Source organism: Trachypithecus francoisi, unplaced genomic scaffold, assembly GCF_009764315.1.
Source record: "Trachypithecus francoisi isolate TF-2019V2 unplaced genomic scaffold, Tfra_2.0 Lachesis_group21, whole genome shotgun sequence".
Classification (NCBI taxonomy): Eukaryota; Metazoa; Chordata; class Mammalia; order Primates; family Cercopithecidae; genus Trachypithecus; species Trachypithecus francoisi.
Genome location: NW_022681467.1, coordinates 30,880,824 through 30,900,926, shown reverse-complemented (window position 1 = coordinate 30,900,926; position 20,103 = coordinate 30,880,824). Strand labels below are relative to the sequence as shown.

Here is a 20,103-nt window from a genome sequence, read left to right as displayed (position 1 = left end):
AATTTTGCATCTGTGTTCATGAAGGCTATTGTTCTATAGTTTTGTTTTCTCCTAATGACCTTGGTTTTGATATCAGGATAAGGTTGGCCTTATTGAATGAGCTGGGAAGTATCCTTTCTTCTTGTTTTCTGGCAGAGTTTGTGTAGATTTCGTAACATTTCTTTTTTTTCTTTTTCTTTTTTGTTTTGAGATGGAGTTTCACTCTGTCGCCAGGCTGGAGTGCAGTGGCGTGATCTCGGCTCACTGCAACCTCTGCCTCCTGGGTTCGAGCCATTCTCCTGCCTTAGCCTGGGACTACAGGCGCACACCACCACGCCCAGCTAATTTTTATATTTTTAGTACAGATGGAGTTTCACCATGTTGGCCAGGATGGTCTCAATCTCTTGACCTCGTGATCCACCCGCCTCAGCCTTCCAAAATGCTGGGATTACAGGCGTGAGCCACCGCGCCCAGCTGATTTCGTAACATTTCTTTAGATGTTCAGTACAGTTCTCTAGTGATGCTATCTGGGTCTGCAGTTTGCATTGTGGGAAGGTTTTTAACCACAAATCCAATTTATTTAATAGATACAAGACTATTCATGTTATTTATTTTAGTGAGCTTTGATAGTTTGTATCTTTTAAGGAATTTGTCTGTTTCATCTAAGTAATCACATTCATTGGAGTAAAGTTGTTCATAGTATTCCCTTATTATCCTTTTAATGTCTTCAGGATATGTAGTGATGTCTGCTCTCTGATTCCTGATATTGAAAATTTGTATCTTATGTGTTTTGGGCTTTTTTTTTTTTTTTCCTTGATCAGTTTCATAGGTTATCAATTTTATTGAAAAAAAAATTTTGTTTTTTGAGGCGGAGTCTCGCTCTGTCACCCAGGCTGGAGTGCAGTGGCACGATCTCGGCTCACTGCAACTTCTGCCTCCCAGGTTCAAACGATTCTTCTGTCTCAGCCTTTTGAGCAGCTGGGACTATAGGCACGCACCACCATGGCCAGCTAATTTTTGTATTTTTGGTAGAGATGGAAACATTTTGCCATGTTTCCCAGGTTGGTCTCCAACTTCTGGGCTCAGCTGATCTGCCTGTCTCGGCCTCCCAAAGTGCTGGGATTACAGGCATGAGCCACCACGCCTGACCTGGCTTTGATTTTCAATATTTTATTTTTCTGTTTCAGTTTTGTTGATTTCTGCTCTTTACTATATCATTATTTCTGCTTGCTTTTAGGTTTAATTTGCTTTTCTTTTCTAGTGTTTCATCATGGGTTTTGTTTAAATGTGGGCTTCTAATGCTGACTTACTCCCCAGATAGGGATGTCTGATTTCTATTGTCTATTTCTATATGTCCTGTTTTCCTCTGTATTAACTTTAGACTGGAAGCTCTTAAAAATATGACAGATCTCAAATTATCATATAAAATATCTTAATTACAATCAGAGACGTAATCATTCCTTAATTTGTTATGGGTATTTCTACCCATCAGAGACACTTGCTTTAACTCTAGAGAATATAGAAAAATATGAACATTATATAGTTTTGGGTATAGTATGTTCTCGGTGACTTTAAACCTTAATATCATAGCTCCACTAAGTTCTAGATTGGTTTTTCTTCAGTTACTAGGTCATTCTCAGCCTGTACACATTTGTTTTTAGTCTATGCATATTTGAGTTTGTAACTTTCCCTGTTGTTTTAAGAAAAAATCGGCTTCTAGAAGCCTTGTTGATGTGCTCATTTATTTAGTTATATCCTTAATGAAATGTTTGGAAGTCCTTAAAATACCTGTTCCTATAGTGCTGAGTTGGTCTTCAGACCTATAAGTCAACTCTTAAATAGTTTATTTTTAGATTTATTTTTATTAAGGCATAATTTATATGCAGTGTAATATACAGATCTTAAGTATACAGCTCAGTGAATAAATTAAAACCATCACTCATATCAAAAGCCTAAGAGAATTCCTAGTGCTTTGGGAATAGTAAAAGTTTGATTCTTGTATTTTGCACTCATTAGAAACCCTTATTTACAGATACAGTGTTAATCAGCAAACTGTAAAACTAAGTAAAATCTGGAAAAAAGATGCCTCTTATTCCATTGCCCAGAGATTTATAGAATAGATAGTAGTGCCTCTGAGTAGTGCTTGAGGGTTTTTGTTTGATTTTGGCCAGAAGAATGTGTAATTTTTTTCTGTAAAAGATTTCAGATTCTAAGGAGTTAATGTGGATAATGCTGAACAGTGATTTAGAGGCACAAATATGGTGAAGTAGGTTGGAGTTAAATGAGAGATTTCATTTAAATGTTGGAAAAGCCTTTCTGAGGTTTTCATGCTGAAGTCCTAAAATATGAAAATTGTGTGAAGTCTGTATGAATGGCTAAGCTCTAAGAAAACAAAAATATATTTGTATTGGTTTAAATTACCTAGAGAGAGGTTTGGACCCTTCCTTCTAGTTGAAGAAATATAAGATTCTGTGACCCATGTCTAACGGAAATAGAACATCCACTTGGTCATGTCTTGAGTTTGGTTTTATTCTCTTTGTCTAGAAGATTAAGATTGCTGCCCTGCGCATGTATACTAGCTGTGTGGAGAAAACTGACTTCGAGGAATTCTTTCTAAGTAAGTTATTGTTTGATAGTACTGAGAAGGAGAACAAACCTACATTTCATTTTTATGATTGTGTTTTAATAGGGTAGGTTTTTTTAGTCCCTAGTGAAACAGTTTTTCCTGCACAAAGCATATAATCCAAACTGCCTATTTTTCTCTTTAAAAAAATTATTGTATATATTTCTTTAGAGACAGGGTCTTGCTCTGTTGCCCGGGCTGGCCTCAAACTTCTGGGCTAAAGCAGTCCTCCCACCTCAGCCTCCTGAATAGTAGCTGGGACTAAAAGCACATGGCACTGTACCCAGCTGCTTTTCTTTTTTAATAGAGTAAACAGAGGGCAAAAGGATCCTATAAATAACACATTTTGCTTATTTTGAAAAAACAAACAAACAAACGGTACTTTGACATCATCTCCCTTGTGCACATGTGCATCTTTTTACATAAGAGTGTTCATAGTAAACATATTCTGTTTTACATTCTGGAATTTTTTTTTTTTTTTTTTTGAGACACAGTCTTGCTCTGTTGCCCAGGCTGGAGTGCAGTGGTGCAATCTTGGCTCAGTGTAACCTCCCTCTCCACCTCCCAGGTTCAAGCGATTTTCCTGTCTTGGCCTCCCGAATAGCTGGGATTATAGGCATGTGCCACCACACCCAGGTAATTTTTGCATTTTTAGTTGACATGGGGTTTCACCATGTTGGCTAGGCTGGTTTCAAACTCCTGACCTCATGTGATCTGCCCTCGGCCTCCCAAAATGCTGGGATTACAGGTGTGAGCCACTGTGCCCGGCCCATTCTGGATGTTTTACTTAGCATTTTGACATGGACTTTTGGCCAGCTATTCCTCTTTTGTTTTTAAGCTTTGTTTTAATTAATCCAGGATTAATTAAAATTAATCCATAATTAATCCTGGATTAATTATGATTTTTTTTTCTCATGTTAAAGGATGATTGGGTCAAAAGGCACATATAATTTTATTATGTTTACCTCATTGATTAATTGCTTTCCAAAAGGGTTTTGCTGGTTTAGACTATCAGAAGCAGTTGATTGTTATCACAGTATTAATTTTGATGCTGTAAACAGTTATATTATTAACAAAGTTAATTAAAGCAGGTACTTGTAATTGGGAGAGATTAAATCATTTCCACTTCCACAGATTTTGGAAGGAAATGTATGCTGTGTACTTCTGTGGTAATAGTCACATCCTCAAAGCAGCATACACCTAAATGTGTACATTTGAGATTTTTCTCTAGCAGCAAATATTTACATATACTTGTGTTCACAATGAAGAAAGCTGGATGCAGTTTTGGTTATTTAATAACTATTTTTTTGTTTCGTCTTGTTTTTTGAGACTTGTTTTGAGTCTTGCTCTATTGCCCAGATTGGAGTGGAATAGCGCCATCTTGACTCACTGCTTCCTCCACCTCCCAGTTTCAAGTGATTCTTGTGCTTCAGCCTCCTGAGTAGCTGGGACTACAGGTGCGCGCCACCATGCCCGGCTAATTTTTTTTTTTTTTTTTTGAGACGGAGTCTCGCTCTGTCGCCCGGGCTGGAGTGCAGTGGCCGGATCTCAGCTCACTGCAAGCTCCGCCTCCCGGGTTCCCGCCATTCTCCTGCCTCAGCCTCCCGAGTAGCTGGGACTACAGGCGCCCGCCACCTCGCCCGGCTAGTTTTTTGTATTTTTTAGTAGAGACGGGGTTTCACCATGTTAGCCAGGATGGTCTCGATCTCCTGACCTCGTGATCCGCCCGTCTCGGCCTCCCAAAGTGCTGGGATTACAGGCTTGAGCCACCGCGCCCGGCCTGTATTTTTTTTAGTAGAGACAGGGTTTGGCTATGTTGACTAGGCTGGTCTCAAACTCTTGGCCTCACATGATCCGCCTGCCTTGACCTCCCAACCCAAAGTTCTGGATTACAGGTGTGAGCCATGGGGCCTGGCCTATTTTGGTTTCTAAAAATCAAATAAATACAAATCATTTTGTTTATTTTACTGTCTCAGCAGATTGATACCAAAAACTAAAATACCATACTGAATTATAATTCCAATTTAATGTCCACCTTTCATTTCTTCTTTATTCATAACCTGGAAAGAATATTTTCCTGCTTCTTTGTTAGTCTAGGATAAGTTAGTCCAAAAGGAAAAAATATTTTTTCTCTACCTGATGAAGCTATTAATATTAGAAACTACTTTTTTTCTTTTTCTTTTTTTTTAGAGATGATCTTGCTCTGTCACCTAGGCTGGAGTCAGTGCCTCTAGCCCTTTTACTGCATCCTTTTACTCCTGGCTCAAGCAGCCCTCCCACCTCAGCCTCCTGAGTCCCTGGGACTACAAACACATGCCATTATGCCTGGGTAATTTGTTTATTTTTATTTTTTGTAGAGACAGGGTCTCACTGTGTTGCCCAGGCTGGTCTCGAACTCCTGGTCGTAGGCCTTAAGTGATCCTGCCTCAGCTTCCTGAAGTGCAGGGATTACAGGCATGAGCCACCATGCCCAGCCTGGTTTTTTTTTTTTTTTTGAGATGGAGTCTCGCTCTGTCGCCCAGGCTGGAGTGCAGTGGCCGGATCTCAGCTCACTGCAGGCTCCGCCTCCCAGGTTTACGCCATTCTCCTGCCTCAGCCTCCCGAGTAGCTGGGACTACAGGCGCCCGCCACCTCGCCCGGCTAGTTTTTTGTATTTTTTAGTAGAGACGGGGTTTCACCATGTTAGCCAGGATGGTCTTGATCTCCTGACCTCGTGATCTGCCTGTCTCGGCCTCCCAAAGTGCTGGGATTACAGGCTTGAGCCACTGTGCCCGGCCTTTTTTTTTCTTTAAGTGCCTTCGTGAATCCGTGTGTGAAGTATTTTTCATCAGGTCTTTTTGAAACCTCATCCTCAGGCTAGGCATGGTGACTCAAGCCTGTAATCCCCGCACTTTGGGAGTCTGAGGCGGGTGGATCACTTGAGGTCAGGAGTTCGAGACCAGCATGGCCAACAGGGTGAAACCCCTCTCTCTACTAAAAATACAATAAAATTAGCTGGGCATGGTGGTGGGCTAATCCCAGCTACTTAGGAGACCCAAGGCAGGAGAATCACTTGAACTCGGGAGGCAGAGGTTGCAGTGAGTCGAGATCACACCACTGCACTCCAGCCTGGGCGACAGAGCAAGACTCCGTCTCAAAAAAACAAAACAAAAACAAAAACAAAAAAACAATAACCCGCATCCTCAGACATCTATTTAATGTCTATTTTATATTTGATTCAATAAATAACTCAGACATTTCTTAGAATTATTTTGAAAGGATGTTTACTAGATATCTTTGTGTTGGCCAACTGTTCATTATTGAAGGTTCTTCAGTTAATATTATAGTATTGAATAATAAGACTTTTTTATATATTTAACATATCGTGTTTCAATTCATAGCCTGTTGTAAACTACTTATAAAACTTAAGAAAAGTTTATAAGTAACTTTTATACTATTAGCTCACATAGTATGCTTTTACATTTGTCTCACTTAGGAGTTACAAAATACTGTGGGCTAGGAAGGGCTTGTATTATTTTCATTTTGTTTTATTTTGTTTTCAGAAACAGTTGAGCCTCAAAGAGGCTAAGTGACTCACCCAGGGTTGCCTAGCCAAGCCTTGAACCTGTGTTGTCTGGTTTAAAATCCAGGGATTTTTCCACTATAACATATTGCCTGTGAATGAGTGTAATTGCAAATTAGAAAATGTAATACATTTTAATATTTTCTGTATTTTGTCATATTTAAATGCAAACTATCTCTGTGAGATTTTCTATTGGTATTGGAAACTGATGTTTATACTAACTATAGTGTGTACCTATTGGTGAGCTTTGTCCTAGCTTAGCCTTTGAAGTAGTTACCTAGGGAGAAAGTAAATTTTTCAGTAACGCCACTCTTCAGGTTTTCTGAGACTCAGTTTGAAAATTTACTTTTGAGACCTATAGCATGTTCATTTTTATTACGTTCTATTGTGGCCCATCTTAGTCATTTGTGGATGGATTAAGTTTTCATATCAAACCAAAGTGCTTCCAAACTGTGGCTAGTGAATAAAAAGAGAACAAATCTAGAATATGCCATCTGGAGGCAGAAGATTACAAATATCTTTAAAATAATTACATTGACTTTCCTGTGGCTTGGATTCTAAAGAGTAGGTGAGACAGGTTTGAAATAAGAGAAAGGGGCTGGGTGCAGTGGCTCACACCTGTAATCCCAGCAGTTTGGGAAGCTGAGGCAGGAGGATCCCTTGAGCTGAGGAGTTCAAGACCAGCCTGGGCAAAAAAAAAAAAAAGAAACGAAACAAGAGAAAGCAATATATATATTGCTTCCCAAGATTGTACTTTTTAAAGTGGTCATTGCTCACTTGGACTTGTGGTATTTTAGGGCTTAACTTTTGGAGTCCTGAGAATTCAGCCGCCCGCTGTTTCTTAGATATTTTGAGGATGTCTTTTGTCTGAGCGTGTTGCACTGATGAATACACAGCGGTTTGCTGACTGGTCTTTTAGAGATGTTCTGCCCTGAAGAGCACTTTGGAGCAGAGGTGGTCAGTCAGTAGAGTTCCTGTTTAATTCCACAGTGTTGTCTGCAGACTGCTTTGTCTTTAACCCTTAAGAGACTGGAGGCCTTGGAGAGGAGGTTCTTTAATGAGTACATTCTGAGTCTGTGGTTGAGGTTTATCACTGATACAGTCTGAAATAATTAATGAGGTTTTTCAAAGATAATTTCAATTCTATTTAAATAATTGCCTGAAAACCAATAATAGTGAATATTTGTTGAGTACCTGCTAACTTAATACTAACCATTTTGCTAAACATTTTATAGGCCTTATCTCATTCTCACAAAAATCTTACAAGGTCAGTTATCTTGTTTTTCTCATTTTTACAGAGAAGAAAATTGAGTAATTTTACCCAGTGTCACATAGTGAGTGAGAGGTAGAGTCAAAGTATTGAATCAGGCAGTCTGACCCCACATTAAATGTACAACCGTGTTATGCTGCCTTCCCATAACAGTAATGAACTATTTAATTGTATCCAACTTGATGTCAAGAAAGTGCCTAGCTTCAGAAACTGAAGCACTGAATGTGCATTGGCGCAAGAGTGTGATCGTGGCAAAATACTACAGCAGGTTTTAACTTTGAAATGTTTAAATGCATTTCACTGAACTAAAGAATCTGCTGTATTCTTGCGTAGTTCACAGTCAACAGTCATTGGTGTTACTTTTTAGGGCTTTACCCTGTGGGTTTCTGTTCTGATACCAATGTGTATAGGGACTCAATCATATGCCAGCACTTTTCCCACCCTCAGCCCTGAGGTGACCCCAGAAGGGGAAATTGTGACCCACGTCCAGCTGCTGGCCTGTCTGTCTGTCTGTGCTTTCCAGCCCAAGAACTGATTCCCTCTCTGAGAAAATTGGAAAGGCTCCTAGAGGCTGCCGAGAAGCTTTGATGTAGAGGTAGCAATTGAACAGATTGTCCTTTAGAAGCAGCCAAATTTCATTTTCCAGATTGAAAGACAGACTTCCAAGAAAATTTTTCTTTTTAATGTTTTGTTCTAGCATCCAAAAAAGACCCAACTTCAGATCCGGGCTTGAGAGTTTCTCAGGGCTATTCTCGTCTAGGTGGAGGGTGGTTGGCCCATTCTCAGATGGCATGTGTCTTAATAGCTGTATGGCTGGCCAGACCAGCCTTCAGCTCCCTCCTGCTGGGCTCTGAGAGGAAGTCAACTTGACAGCTGCTAGGCACCTCCCAGTAAGCTCACCAAAGTATTTTGGTGTCACTTTGTGACAGACTTGGATTCAAACTGCAGCCCTGCCACTAGCTTGTTAATATTGTGGCTGCCCACATGTTACTTAGTTTGAGCCTGTTTCCTCATCTCTAAAATGAGGAGTATAATGCTTCCCTCCAGGGTTAAAATGAGGATTGAGTGAGATAATGTATTGACATGGCTTGCAGTAGATCTGGTATGCAGATGGGCTCTTAGTGAGTGTTGGTTTCTGATAGTGGTGTTAGAGAGGCTGTTAGAGCAGGATTAAGAACACAGTGTTTGGAATCAAGTAGATCTGAATTTGATCTCAGGTGTCTCTTTTCATAGCTGTATGACTTTGAACAGCAATTGTCTTGGTCTCTCTGAGTCAGTTTTCTTACCTGTCAATTTGGGATATCAATGCCTACCTCAGGGTTGTTGGGAGGATTCATTGAGCTCATGGATGTAAAGAACCCAGTAGAACATCTGGCACGTAGTAAGCCCGCAGTGAATTACAGCTCTTTATTACTGGTGCTGTTAATGTACCTCACGGGGGTCTGGGCCTATGTTTTATCTCCTGGTGACCCCTCTTTGTTATTTAGTACCTCGTATACCTTGATGGTTATACCTGAAAAGCAGAGGATAGTGCTTCTTTCTTGAGTCATTGCCCCAAAGGACAGATTCTACCATAAGGGCCCAAATTCCCCACTTATTTATTCTCTTTTTGCATCTTCCTCTTGCTCTGGCTTTTCTCCCTGTTATGTAATAAGGAGGGCACATTCAGTGGGAGACTCCTCATCCAGCAGGAGGCTTTTCTTAGCTGAGTGAGAATTGAGAGGCTTTGATGTCTGGGCACAGAACTAATTTGTGGGATCTGAAACCAAGGAGAAACCCTTCCCAGTTTTGTTATTTCTGGGGGGTGATGAACAGCCTTTCACTAAATATAATGTGCTTTCTTATTCAGCTGAAGCTCCTTAGAGCCCTGACTTTTTTCACCTGATCTTTTCTTTTTCTTTTTTCTTTTTTTTGAGACAGGGTCTTGCTCTGTCACTCAGGCTCAAGTACAGTGATATGATCTTGGCTCACTGTAACCTCTACCTCCGTGGCTCAAGTGATCCTCCCACCTCAGCCTCCCAAGGAGCTGGGACTATAGGCACATGCCACCATGCCCAGCTAATTTTTGTATTTTTTTGTGGAGACGGGGTCTCACTATGTTTCCCAGGCTGGTCTCAAACTCCTGGTCTCAAGCAATCCACCCACCTCAGCTTCCGTAAGTGCTAGGATTACAGGTGTGAGCCACTGCACCCAGCTCCTGGTCATTTCTTTTGGGCAAATCATTTAGCACACCCATATCCATAGCACATTGGGTACCTTACAGAAAGAAGACAGGAAAAGGATACTAGAAAGACTTAAGCCTCTCAGTGGAGCCCAAGTGAAAAAAGTGAGGGAGTGTTTGCCTAGCTTTTCAGAATTCAAGCCCATGGAGGGAAAATACTGTAGAATCACATGGAAGCTAGAAGGAACCATAGAAATAATCTAGGCCACATTCCGCAAGGTGAGAAAACCAAGACTCAAAGGGCAGAAGTGATTTGTCCAAGGCCACATAACAAGCTGGTAACAGGGCTAGAACTAGAAGGCTAGTGGTCAGACTGAATTCAATGTTTTGTTTTTGTTTTTTTTTTTTTTTGAGACAGAGTCTCACTCTATTGCCCAGGCTGGAGTGCAGTGGTTTGATCTTGGCTCACTGCAACCTCTGCCTCCCGGGTTCAAGTAATTCTCCTGCCTCAGCCTCCTGAGTAGCTGGGATTACAGGTGTCCACCACCATGCCTGGTTAAGTTTTGTATTTTTAGTAGAGATGGGGTTTTGCCATGTTGGCCAGGCTGGTCTTGATCTCCTGACCTCAGGTGATCTGCCCACCTTGGCCTCCTAAAGTGCTGGGATTACAGGTGTGAACCACCACATCCATCCTTTTTTTTTCTTTTACTCCTGGCGCGCTATGATTCAATGTTCTTTTATTCCATGGTCTCTCCCTATTGTTCTACTGGACTTTTCTGCAATAGCATAATCAGACAGCGCTGTAAGTACCGTGCCTGCCAATGTTTAAAATATAGTCAATATGCCTCCTTTAAACCCTCACATACTTATACCTTATTGTTATTTTCTAGGGTGTCAGATGCCTGATACATTCAATTCATGGTTTCTTATAACCCTACTCCACGTCTGGTAAGTGAGCAATTTAAATGAAGTCACTAAATGTATTTTTTTTAAACACTGTTGACTTGTAAGGTATAGCCCTCAGCAGGGCTGATTATATGAAATGGCAGTTGTTCAGGTGTTAAAAACTGTTCCTTTCATTTTAATAACTGGTGTCTTGAAGCACATTTTTATTAAAGGTCAAAGCATAGGCCCAGAAGAAAACTAATATTTGTAGGATTTTTTCAAAGAACACCTAACCCAGTGAACAATGCTATCAGTATCTCTTAAGAGACGCTGTGAGCTTGGATGGAAAGTTTTCTCTCCCTTGGCTGTTTTAGGAAAGTTCACATTTACGTAAAAGTGGTTTGAATTGTGAGAATCCGTGGTCATTTTCATTGCTGGTCATCAGAAACCTATAACAAATTATAGCACTGACATTTACGCCTGTACCTCTAAAATGTGCATACAGGTTAGCTTCATGCCAGGTTTGTTACATGTAAAAATATTTAACACCTTAAACAGTATATTTTTTCTTCAGCTGTGAAATAAGTAGCCAAAAAAAATCAATTTTTCATCTAACGTTACACAGTATTAAAGGTCAGAAGGATATAGGAGAGTTGTTGAAGTGGGGGGCTGGGGAATGTATTTATTGAACTGCCAGATCTTGGGAAAGTAAATTCTGGAGAACTAAGTTTACTACTTTGACCATAGTGAGTATCTGAGGAACATGGGAATGGCTGCCCTGTCAAAAGAACCCTTGTTTGAGACTGCCTTCAGCTGAGCCTTTGCATCGCACAACTGACTACTATATACTTTTTGGTTTTGATCACCTCCGAAATGTTTCTTCCTCTGTACTCACACAGTTACACTGAGTTTGGCTTAGGAGGCCTAAGGTGGCAGTTTATTTTATGCTTTTTTTTTTTTTCACTTTTTTTTTTAGGCATAGTCTCACTGTGCTGCCTAGGCTGGAGTGCAGTGGTGCAACTGTGGCTCACTACAACCTCCGTCTCCTGGGTTCAAGTGATTCTCGTGCCTCAGCCCCCCTGAGTAGCTGGGATTACAGGAGCCCACCACCATGCCCAGATGATTTTTTTGTATTTTTATAGAGACAGGGTTTCACCATCCTGGGCAGGCTGGTCTTAATCTCCTGACCTCAAGTGATCCACCTGCCTTGGCTTCCCAAAGTGCTGGGATTACAAGCGTGAGCCACCATGCCCAGCCTATGCTATCTTTTTCTAAGCAGTAGTTTATTAAGTGCACACCATGTCCTGGGCACTTTGTGGGAACTAGGGAATAGTTCTCAAGAAGCTTACAGTCAAGTGAGGGAGCTAAGTTGTGTAAAATGGTCAATTATAAATCAGAATGCCTAAGTTATATAATAAATATGAATGAGAAGTACTTATAGGATCACAAAGGAAGCTGCAACTATCAAAACTCTTATACTTCTACCTGTTAGTTCTTTGAAATGTGCCACGCATCAGGTAGCTTAGAAGGCATACTGCCTTCCTATTGTCTTAATGGTGAAGCTTAGGGCATAGCGTTCAGGGAGGGAAGCTGGATATATTGAGGGGAAAAAGTGCTTTTTCAGGAGAGGAGGACGGCAGAGGTGGCACTGTAAAATTACTCACTGGAAAGGTGGGAGGGTTGCAAGAAGGCTAGGGTGTTCCCAGAGGAACTCAAAGATAATGTTCAGAACCTGTATGAAAGACTCTTTATTGCCCATATAGCTAGAGGTATCAGTGTTAGAGGGAGTGGATGGCAAAATAAAATATATAATCCCTGTGACCACATCCCAAGGTCAATACCCGACTAACAGCAGCTGGGAGAACCTTGAAACTACTTATAGTTCTTTAAAGTTTCCAAACTGCCTGCTGAATCTTCCTTGCTGAGGTTGGTTTAATTTCTGAGGAGTAGGGTGTACCACCCCTAGTTCAATCGAGAGAGGGAAGCTGTCTGCTTCAAATCTACGCTTGATTCCCCTTCCACTCTTTCTCTCCCCTAGTTCTGATGGTCTGCAGGTTTTGGTGGAAAGAATCTGTAGCTTTTCAGTTTGAATCAGCACACTCTTCTTGAGGACCTCCTGTGTGTGCAGGACCATGGGATGTTGGAGAGAAGGGTATGACATGTGTTCTTTTCTGGTCATTTCTTTTGGGCAAATCAGATACAGGCTCTGTGTCTGGATCTTCAAGAAACGTTAAGTCTAGTGGAAAAGAGACGACATGAAAGCACGATTGCCTATAATGCACGACAGTGAAAGAAATGCTGTGCCCAAGACACAGGCAGATGCAGTGGAAGCACAAAGTGGTGTCACTAAATCCAGATTTGGTGATGGGGTGGAGTGTTGGATAAAAAGTGGCTTTGTGGTAGAGGTGACATTTGAGATGCACCACGAAGAGTGACTAGAATTTCTGTCAGAGAAAGGGTGGGCATTTTAGGTTGAGGAAATATTGGGAACAAAAGATAGAACATGTACAAGAACATGGAGTATTTGAGGGCAGCCAGTTGCCTGACGTGTCTGGGGCAGGTTTACTGAGGAATGTAGTAGAAGGGTCACCAGGAAAGTAGTTAGCTTGGGGCTCAGTTGTGCTGTGATACTCCAAGAATTGGAGAACTCTTTCTTCTAATGGAATGGAGGGGGACGGGGGGCGGGGCAGGCAGTTAGGAGGAATGATGGATCCACCCCAAGCCATGTTCTATTGGCCCTGCTCTTTTAGCCTGAAGCTCCAGGAGGGTAACCAAAGGATAGCCACATCAAGGTTACAGGACTCAGTGGACTTGCTGGAGGCGCAGGGGTTGAAGTACCTCTTGGAGGTGGTAGTGTGGGGTGGGGTAGGAGGCTTAGAAAACAGTTAGAAAAGTAGAAATAACGCCTCCTCCCCTAAACAAAACCAAAACCAAACAAACTCTTTGTTTTTTTTTTTTTGAGACGGAGTCTCGCTCTGTCACCCAGGCTGGAGTGCAGTGGCCAGATCTCAGCTCACTGCAAGCTCCGCCTCCCGGGTTCACGCCATTCTCCTGCCTCAGCCTCCCGAGTAGCTGGGACTACAGGCGCTGCCACCTCGCCCGGCTAGTTTTTTGTATTTTTAGTAGAGATGGGGTTTCACCGTGTTAGCCAGGATGGTTTCGATCTCCTGACCTCGTGATCCGCCCGTCTCGGCCTCCCAAAGTGCTGGGATTACAGGCTTGAGCCACCGCGCCCGGCCCAAACAAACTCTTAATAAACAAAAATACCCTGGTGGCTGACATTTCAGAAGGTTTGCTTAGGTTCCCAAGGGTAAGGGTTCCCTGTTGACTCTTAGAATAAGGACAAGATTTCTCACACCCTGTTAGTTCCCTGGAGGAAATGGTGTTTCACTTATCCTGTCTGCTTTTTTTTAGTTTCACAGTTTTTCTGTGGTTTGGGATTTAGGACTGGGACGCCCTCCAGCTCCTAGAGGACCTTTATCAGTTGTATATTCACTTGAGCTTGCAGCTGCAATGACTATGTGTTCATTGTCTTTGCTGAACAAGATTAGTGTTGACTGTGGCTGCTGAAAAAATGCTGAGAGAGGCCGCTGTCTGCGCTGTCCGGCATCCCCACGTGGACTTGATAAAAGCAGGCCTCCTCCCCTATTCCCTGTCTTGGCCACTGGCATCATGCCCACACCAGAAACCTGGGAGCCCTCCTTTGTCTTTTCCCTCACCCCTTCACCTGCTCAGTCACCTAACTCAAACTTTTTTTGACCCTGACCAGTAGTAACAAATGCATGTTACTTTGTGACCAGAATGGACATATGAATGGACACATGAATCTGGTACAAAAGTTCTGTAAAATTTATCCTTATAATGTCAGGTAATCTCTGATACTTTCTTTTTTTTTTAGTTTTAAGGAGCAGGGAGTTTAATAGGCAAGAAAGAAGGGGGAAGGAAGAAAGAAGCAGCTGCTCTGTACAGAGACCGAGGGAGGGAGGCTCCAAGGCCGAGAGAGGGAACCCCCAATATTTTCTATTTCATTTGAATTCATTTTAAACAGACATTGATGATATCACCCACTAAATTGATTACACTGAGTTGCAACCAACTGTACTTGAAAAGTGGTCTTTGGCCTCTAGCTTCCCATTCCCATTCTGTTGGCCTTCTCAGCACAAATGGGGTCAGCACACATACAAACACACACATATGCACACACACGCACTCACTCCTTAACGTTCTCTATTGTTCTCAGAATAAAATACAAGTTTTGGCTGGGCCCGGTGGCTCACAGTTATAATCCCAGCACTTTGGGAGGCTGACGTGGGCAGATCACTTGAGGTTAGTAGTTCAAGACCAGCTTGGCCAACATGGGGAAACCCCGTCTCTACTAAATATACAAAAAATTAGCCAGGCATGGTGCAGGCACCTGTAGTCCCAGCTACTCAGGAGAATCGCTTGAACCCGGGAAGCTGAGGTTGCAGTGAGCTGAGATGGTGCAACTGCACTCCAGCCTAGACGACACAGCGAGACTCCATCTCAGAAAATAAAATAAAATAAAATAAATAAAATAAAATACAAGTTTCATATCACTACATTCACATCTGATCAAATGTGACCTATGGTGCCTTTACTAGTCTCATTTGTTGCTATTCTAGGCATCATTACCATCACTACTCCCTTCTCCGCAAGAAAAAGCAAAACTATGTAGTAGAAATATCAAGTCTTCTGCACTAAGTTTCTTCTGCCTAGAAGACCCTTCCCCCTCCTCTCCACCTGACAAATTCCTGTTTTTCCTTCAGTATCCAATTCAGGTATTATCTCTGCTATGAAGCATTCCCTTTCTTCTGGGCAGGGAGATTTATATAGTTGGAATTTGTGTTGGCATTGTAAGTGTTAACAGATTTGTAGAGACTCCCCTTTTGAAATCATGGAGCACTAGTACCTTCTCAATGCAGAAATTAATTTTATAAAATGGAATGGAACTAATAAAATTAGAACATACCTGTAATGAAGGTAGGATGGAGAGGGAGTAAAATGTAGTCTGTTTTTAAAGGTTATTTTAAAGTCAGGTATTTCATAAATATACTTACTACTGGGTGTTTTATGTATATTATCATTTATTTATTTACATACATTATTTCACACATGATCACAACTTCTTTATTCTCATTTTACATATGAGGGATTAGGGGCTTAGAGAAGTCAGAGAACTTTCCCAAAGAAGTAGTTAGAATGTGGTGGAGAGGAAATTCAGGTGCTGGTCTGGCTAACTCAAAGCACTAAGTTGCTTTCCTCTTTAGTAATTATAACTACTAAAGTAACTAATTAAATACTTAAATTAACATTAATTAATACTTAAGTACCTACTTAAACATAGATTCATAAAATTATGACATTTATTCTCTTGATTGAAGGTACTGTGTATAGCAGACAAATTTATTTCGTGCCCTCTTAGGGCTTAGGAGAGAAGAGAGACATTAAACAAATCACAGCTGTGATAGGTGTGGTGAGAGGATGTGACAAGGCTACGTGGGAGAAGCTGGGCGTCTCATTTAGTTTAGGGGTGGGTCAGTCAGGGAAGGCTTCACTAAAGAGAACACTTACATTGACACCTAAAGGGTGAATAGAAATTAGCAAATGAAAGAGTGGATGAAAAAGCCTTCCAAGTAGAGGGATCTAGTGATTTTCAAACTTTTTATCAGCAGAGTCCTTTTTAAAAATGAAATCTTATGCTCAGCCACCAAATATGATATATATGATAAAAGGGGGTGGGAATGACCTGCTTGCTTCACTTCACAACATGCCCACTGAAAAAAAGACCCTCAAGTAGTTCCATGGAAACTCACAGTGCAGTTTAAAAACTACAGATCTAGTCCACTTCTCTCATTTTGCAAATGGGGAGACAGGTTTGGCAATTTTAAGGAATTGTCTCAGGCCACTTACTCAGTAGTAGAGGACCCGAGACAACTCTGAAGTTAACTGTGGTTACCTACCCCTTCTAAACACTTTGCTTCCTTTCTGGTTGTCCTATTTGGTGGTCAGGGGATAGGGGTCTCTTCCCCTGAGTATGAACATGTCATATGAGCATAGCAAACATTTACGGATCACCAGCTGTTACGACGGGCCCCATGTTTCTTGGCGCTCACTCTGTGTATTCCGGGAGAGGCCACAGGTAAACCTGAAACTAGCACAGGATGATGTACAGATTATATGGGATCACGGGGGAAGGGGGGTTGCCTTGGACTTCTGGGGGCTAGAACACACTATATAGGATTGAGGAGTAATTAAGAGGCAAAGAAGTTATTGTAAACTAATTTTTAAGAAGTTTCAAATGAGGGGATGATCACTTGAGGGAAAAACAGTTTAGAAGGGAAGCATTTAGTTGTTTTTTATTTTAAAGTGGGGGAAACACTGGAACGATTTTGTAAGCTGAAGGGAAGAAGCCTTTGGGAAAGAAGAGAAGGAATTAAAGTGTGGGGATGGGAAGAGGTTAGAAAGCAGACTGGTGCCAGTCTCAGTGCAGCCAGAGAACTGCACTGGCAGACACTGGCAGCCTTTGCAGAGGCTCTTTAAAACCACCACAGCATTTTTATTGTAGCTGTAGGGCATTCAGGCTTCTGCTGGATTCCAGCAACCCCAGGCCTGCTATACATGGTGAGCCCTGGCCATGTGCACATCCTCTTTTACCCTCCCCCAGCCAGAGTTGCAGTGTTAAAACACCCATGCTTGTAGCTTTACTGCCCAAACCAAAGGCCTATGCAGCAGCATTTTACCAACATTGCATACCCTAAGTGCGCTGATACCCGCTACCCAGGGGCTTATTCTTTATAGCGGATCTGACAGGCAAGCTGCAGGCCAGGTGTAGCTCTTGGAGGAGGCCTGTTGTCAGGTGAGATGGCTTCAGGAAGTACCTCACCCAACTTGTCTGTTTGCCCACAGGTTGTCCTGTGGCCCTCATGCTCCCCCCAGAAGGGTTAGGCTTCATGGTGAGGGAATTTGGGAAACCAGGTAGAGATAGCCTTGTACACAGCCCTGAAAAAGGGTCAGCGTGCCAGCTTACAGATCAATAAACTCATTCATTAGCACACTGCTGGGGCTTGAGTGTAGCCATCTAGGCTCTGCTTTCTTGGCCTCAGCTGGTGACAGAGTAAGGGAAACAAGCTTTGTGAAAGTCCCCTTTGGGATTCCTTCATAGCAGCCAGAGTGACAAACCTGCCCAAGTGCCTGCTAGTCTTTATTAATTCAAAATCAGATCTACTCTAAGCAGCTTATAAACTACCATGCGGGAGAAACAAGGCCAAAACACAACTGGCATTGTCAGAGGGCCCAAACAGAGCGAGTGAGACAGGATGCTCAGAGCTGCCAGTACCTGGCAGGAGGTCAGCATCAGGAATAACAAGAATCTTCCCTCCCAGATTTAGGCTGAGAGGAGGAAATCATAGCTAGGAAACTCTCCTGTTCAAAGGAGACTCTGCAGACAGTATTGTTGCCTTCCTACTTGTCTTATTTAGCAGGAAGAGGTTCTTGGTGCTGTATTATCACAGAATGGGGGAAAAAGGGGGGAGCTCAGGCTTCATTCCAGCCCCTTTCTTCTCTACTGTGCAATCTTGAGTTACTTAACCTCTTCAGAGTGTGTTTTCTTTTCTGTGAAACAGGGATAGTTATAATGTTCTGAGAGAGAGAATGAATGTAAATGCATCTTACAGTGACAAGTTTCATATTACAGAACTTAATAAATGGTAGTAATCATTATTATTATTTTCCATAAGGAAGGATTGATAGCTTCAGCCCTTTATCATTTGATACTCCTAGTGAGTGACATTTTCTTCCTGTGTCCCGTCTCCATGCTTGCCTTTTAGAGATATCTGGGTGCCAGGTTTGAACACTCCTTTTTTTCTTTACTTTGCTAGCTGGATTATTTGTGTTTCTTATATATAAAAGAGATCAGTATTATGTATGAGCCACTGGAATCACTGAGAGACAAGGATAGTACTGTGAAGCTTAAAACCTAAATAATAAATTGTGGGTTTAAAAACATCATCAGGCCAGGCACGGTGGCTCACGCCTGTAATCCCAGCACTTTGGGAGGCCTAGGCAGGTGGATCACTAGAGGTCAGGAGTTCAAGACCAGCCTGACCAACATGGTGAAACCCTGTCTCTACTAAAAATACATAAATTGGCCAGGTGTGGTGGTGGGTGCCTGTAATCCCAGCTACTCAGGAAACTGAGGCAGGAGAATCTCTTGAACCTGGGAGACAGAGATAGCAGTGAGCCGAGATCATACCACTGCACTCCAGCCTGGGTGACACATCAAACTTGGGAGGAGCACCTTGAGTTGATCTTAAACAGAGAGTAGTATCTGCACAGATTCAGTCTATATTCAGAGTAGGTGCTTAGTAATACTTGTTCAATAAATGATTAATTAATATAGGAATCTTTTTTATTACAAGATAGTTTTTAAAGTTTATTTTGCATTCTTTTTTTTTTCTGGATACAGATTGGCACACTGATATTTTGCTTTTTTTTTTTTTTGAGATGGAGTCTCACTGTTGATGCCAAGGCTGGAGTGCAATGGCACGATCTCGGCTCACTGCTACCTCTGCCTCCCAGGTTCAAGTGATTTTCCTGCCTCAGACTCCCGAGTAGCTGGGACTATAGGCACCTGCCACCATGCCCGGCTAATTTTTGTATTTTTAGTAGAGATGAGGTTTCACCATGTTGGCCAGGCTGGTCTCAAACTCCTGACCTCAGGTGATCCACCTGCCTTGGCCTCCCAAAGTGCTGGGATTACAGGCATGAGCCACTGTGCCCAGCCTACATTCTTGAGGGCAGTTTTTATTTATTTTATTATGTTTTAGCATGGAAGTGTGTTATTCCCTCCATAATGCCCCCTGTCCTCAGTTCCCCCTCGTTTCCAACAGAGGTCTGATATTATGACTTTAAATCAGTGACAAAATGTAATTTGACCTCTCAATGTTAAATTGAGACATTTATTAAGAGGATATACACCCATGATGTGATTTAAAGTGAGCTGTATTGTGAAATAGCTTACTTAATGACTCAACATTATTGTTATATGGTCAGAGTCTGTGACAAGTGTTGGCTTTGTTTTGCAGTGGGTAGCAGGATCTTCAAGTCTTTTATTTTTATTAACCATTTTGACTTTGTTTTATTTTTCTTTCTTTCTTTCTTTATGTCTTTTTTTTTTGAGGCGAGCTCTGTCTGTGTCTCCCAGGCACAATCATAGCTCACTGCAACCTCCACCTCTGGAGCTCAAGCGATTCTCCTGCCTCAGCCTCCCAAATAGCTGGGACTACAGTCATGCCCCACTAATTTTTGTTTGTTTGTTTGTTTATTCTGAGACGGTTTCTTGCTCTGTTGCCAGGCTGGAGTACAATGATGCGAACTTGGCTCACTGCAACTTCCACTTCCCGGGTTCAAGCGATTCATCTGCCTCAGCCTCCTGAGTAGCTGGGATTACAGGCATGCGCCACCACGCCCAGCTAATTTTGCATTTTTAGTAGAGACGAGGTTTCAGCATGTTGGTCAGGCTGGTCTTCAACTCCTGACCTCAGGTGATCCGGCCGCCTCAGCCTCCCAAAGTGCTGGGATTACAGGCGTGAGCCACCGCACGC

At 42.1% G+C, this 20,103-nt stretch overlaps 1 protein-coding gene across 2 annotated transcripts in view; it reads left to right on the top strand.

Moving 5' to 3' along the window:
- LOC117068698 (ubiquinol-cytochrome-c reductase complex assembly factor 1) overlaps positions 1-20,103 on the top strand; it is a 109,330-nt gene that overhangs the window by 33,885 nt on the left and 55,342 nt on the right. For both annotated transcript variants that reach the window (XM_033186223.1, XM_033186222.1), the window contains exons 5-6: positions 2,524-2,596; positions 10,486-10,543. In XM_033186223.1, coding sequence (XP_033042114.1) covers positions 2,524-2,596; positions 10,486-10,543 — 131 coding nt within the window. The remainder of the gene's footprint in view (positions 1-2,523; positions 2,597-10,485; positions 10,544-20,103) is intronic.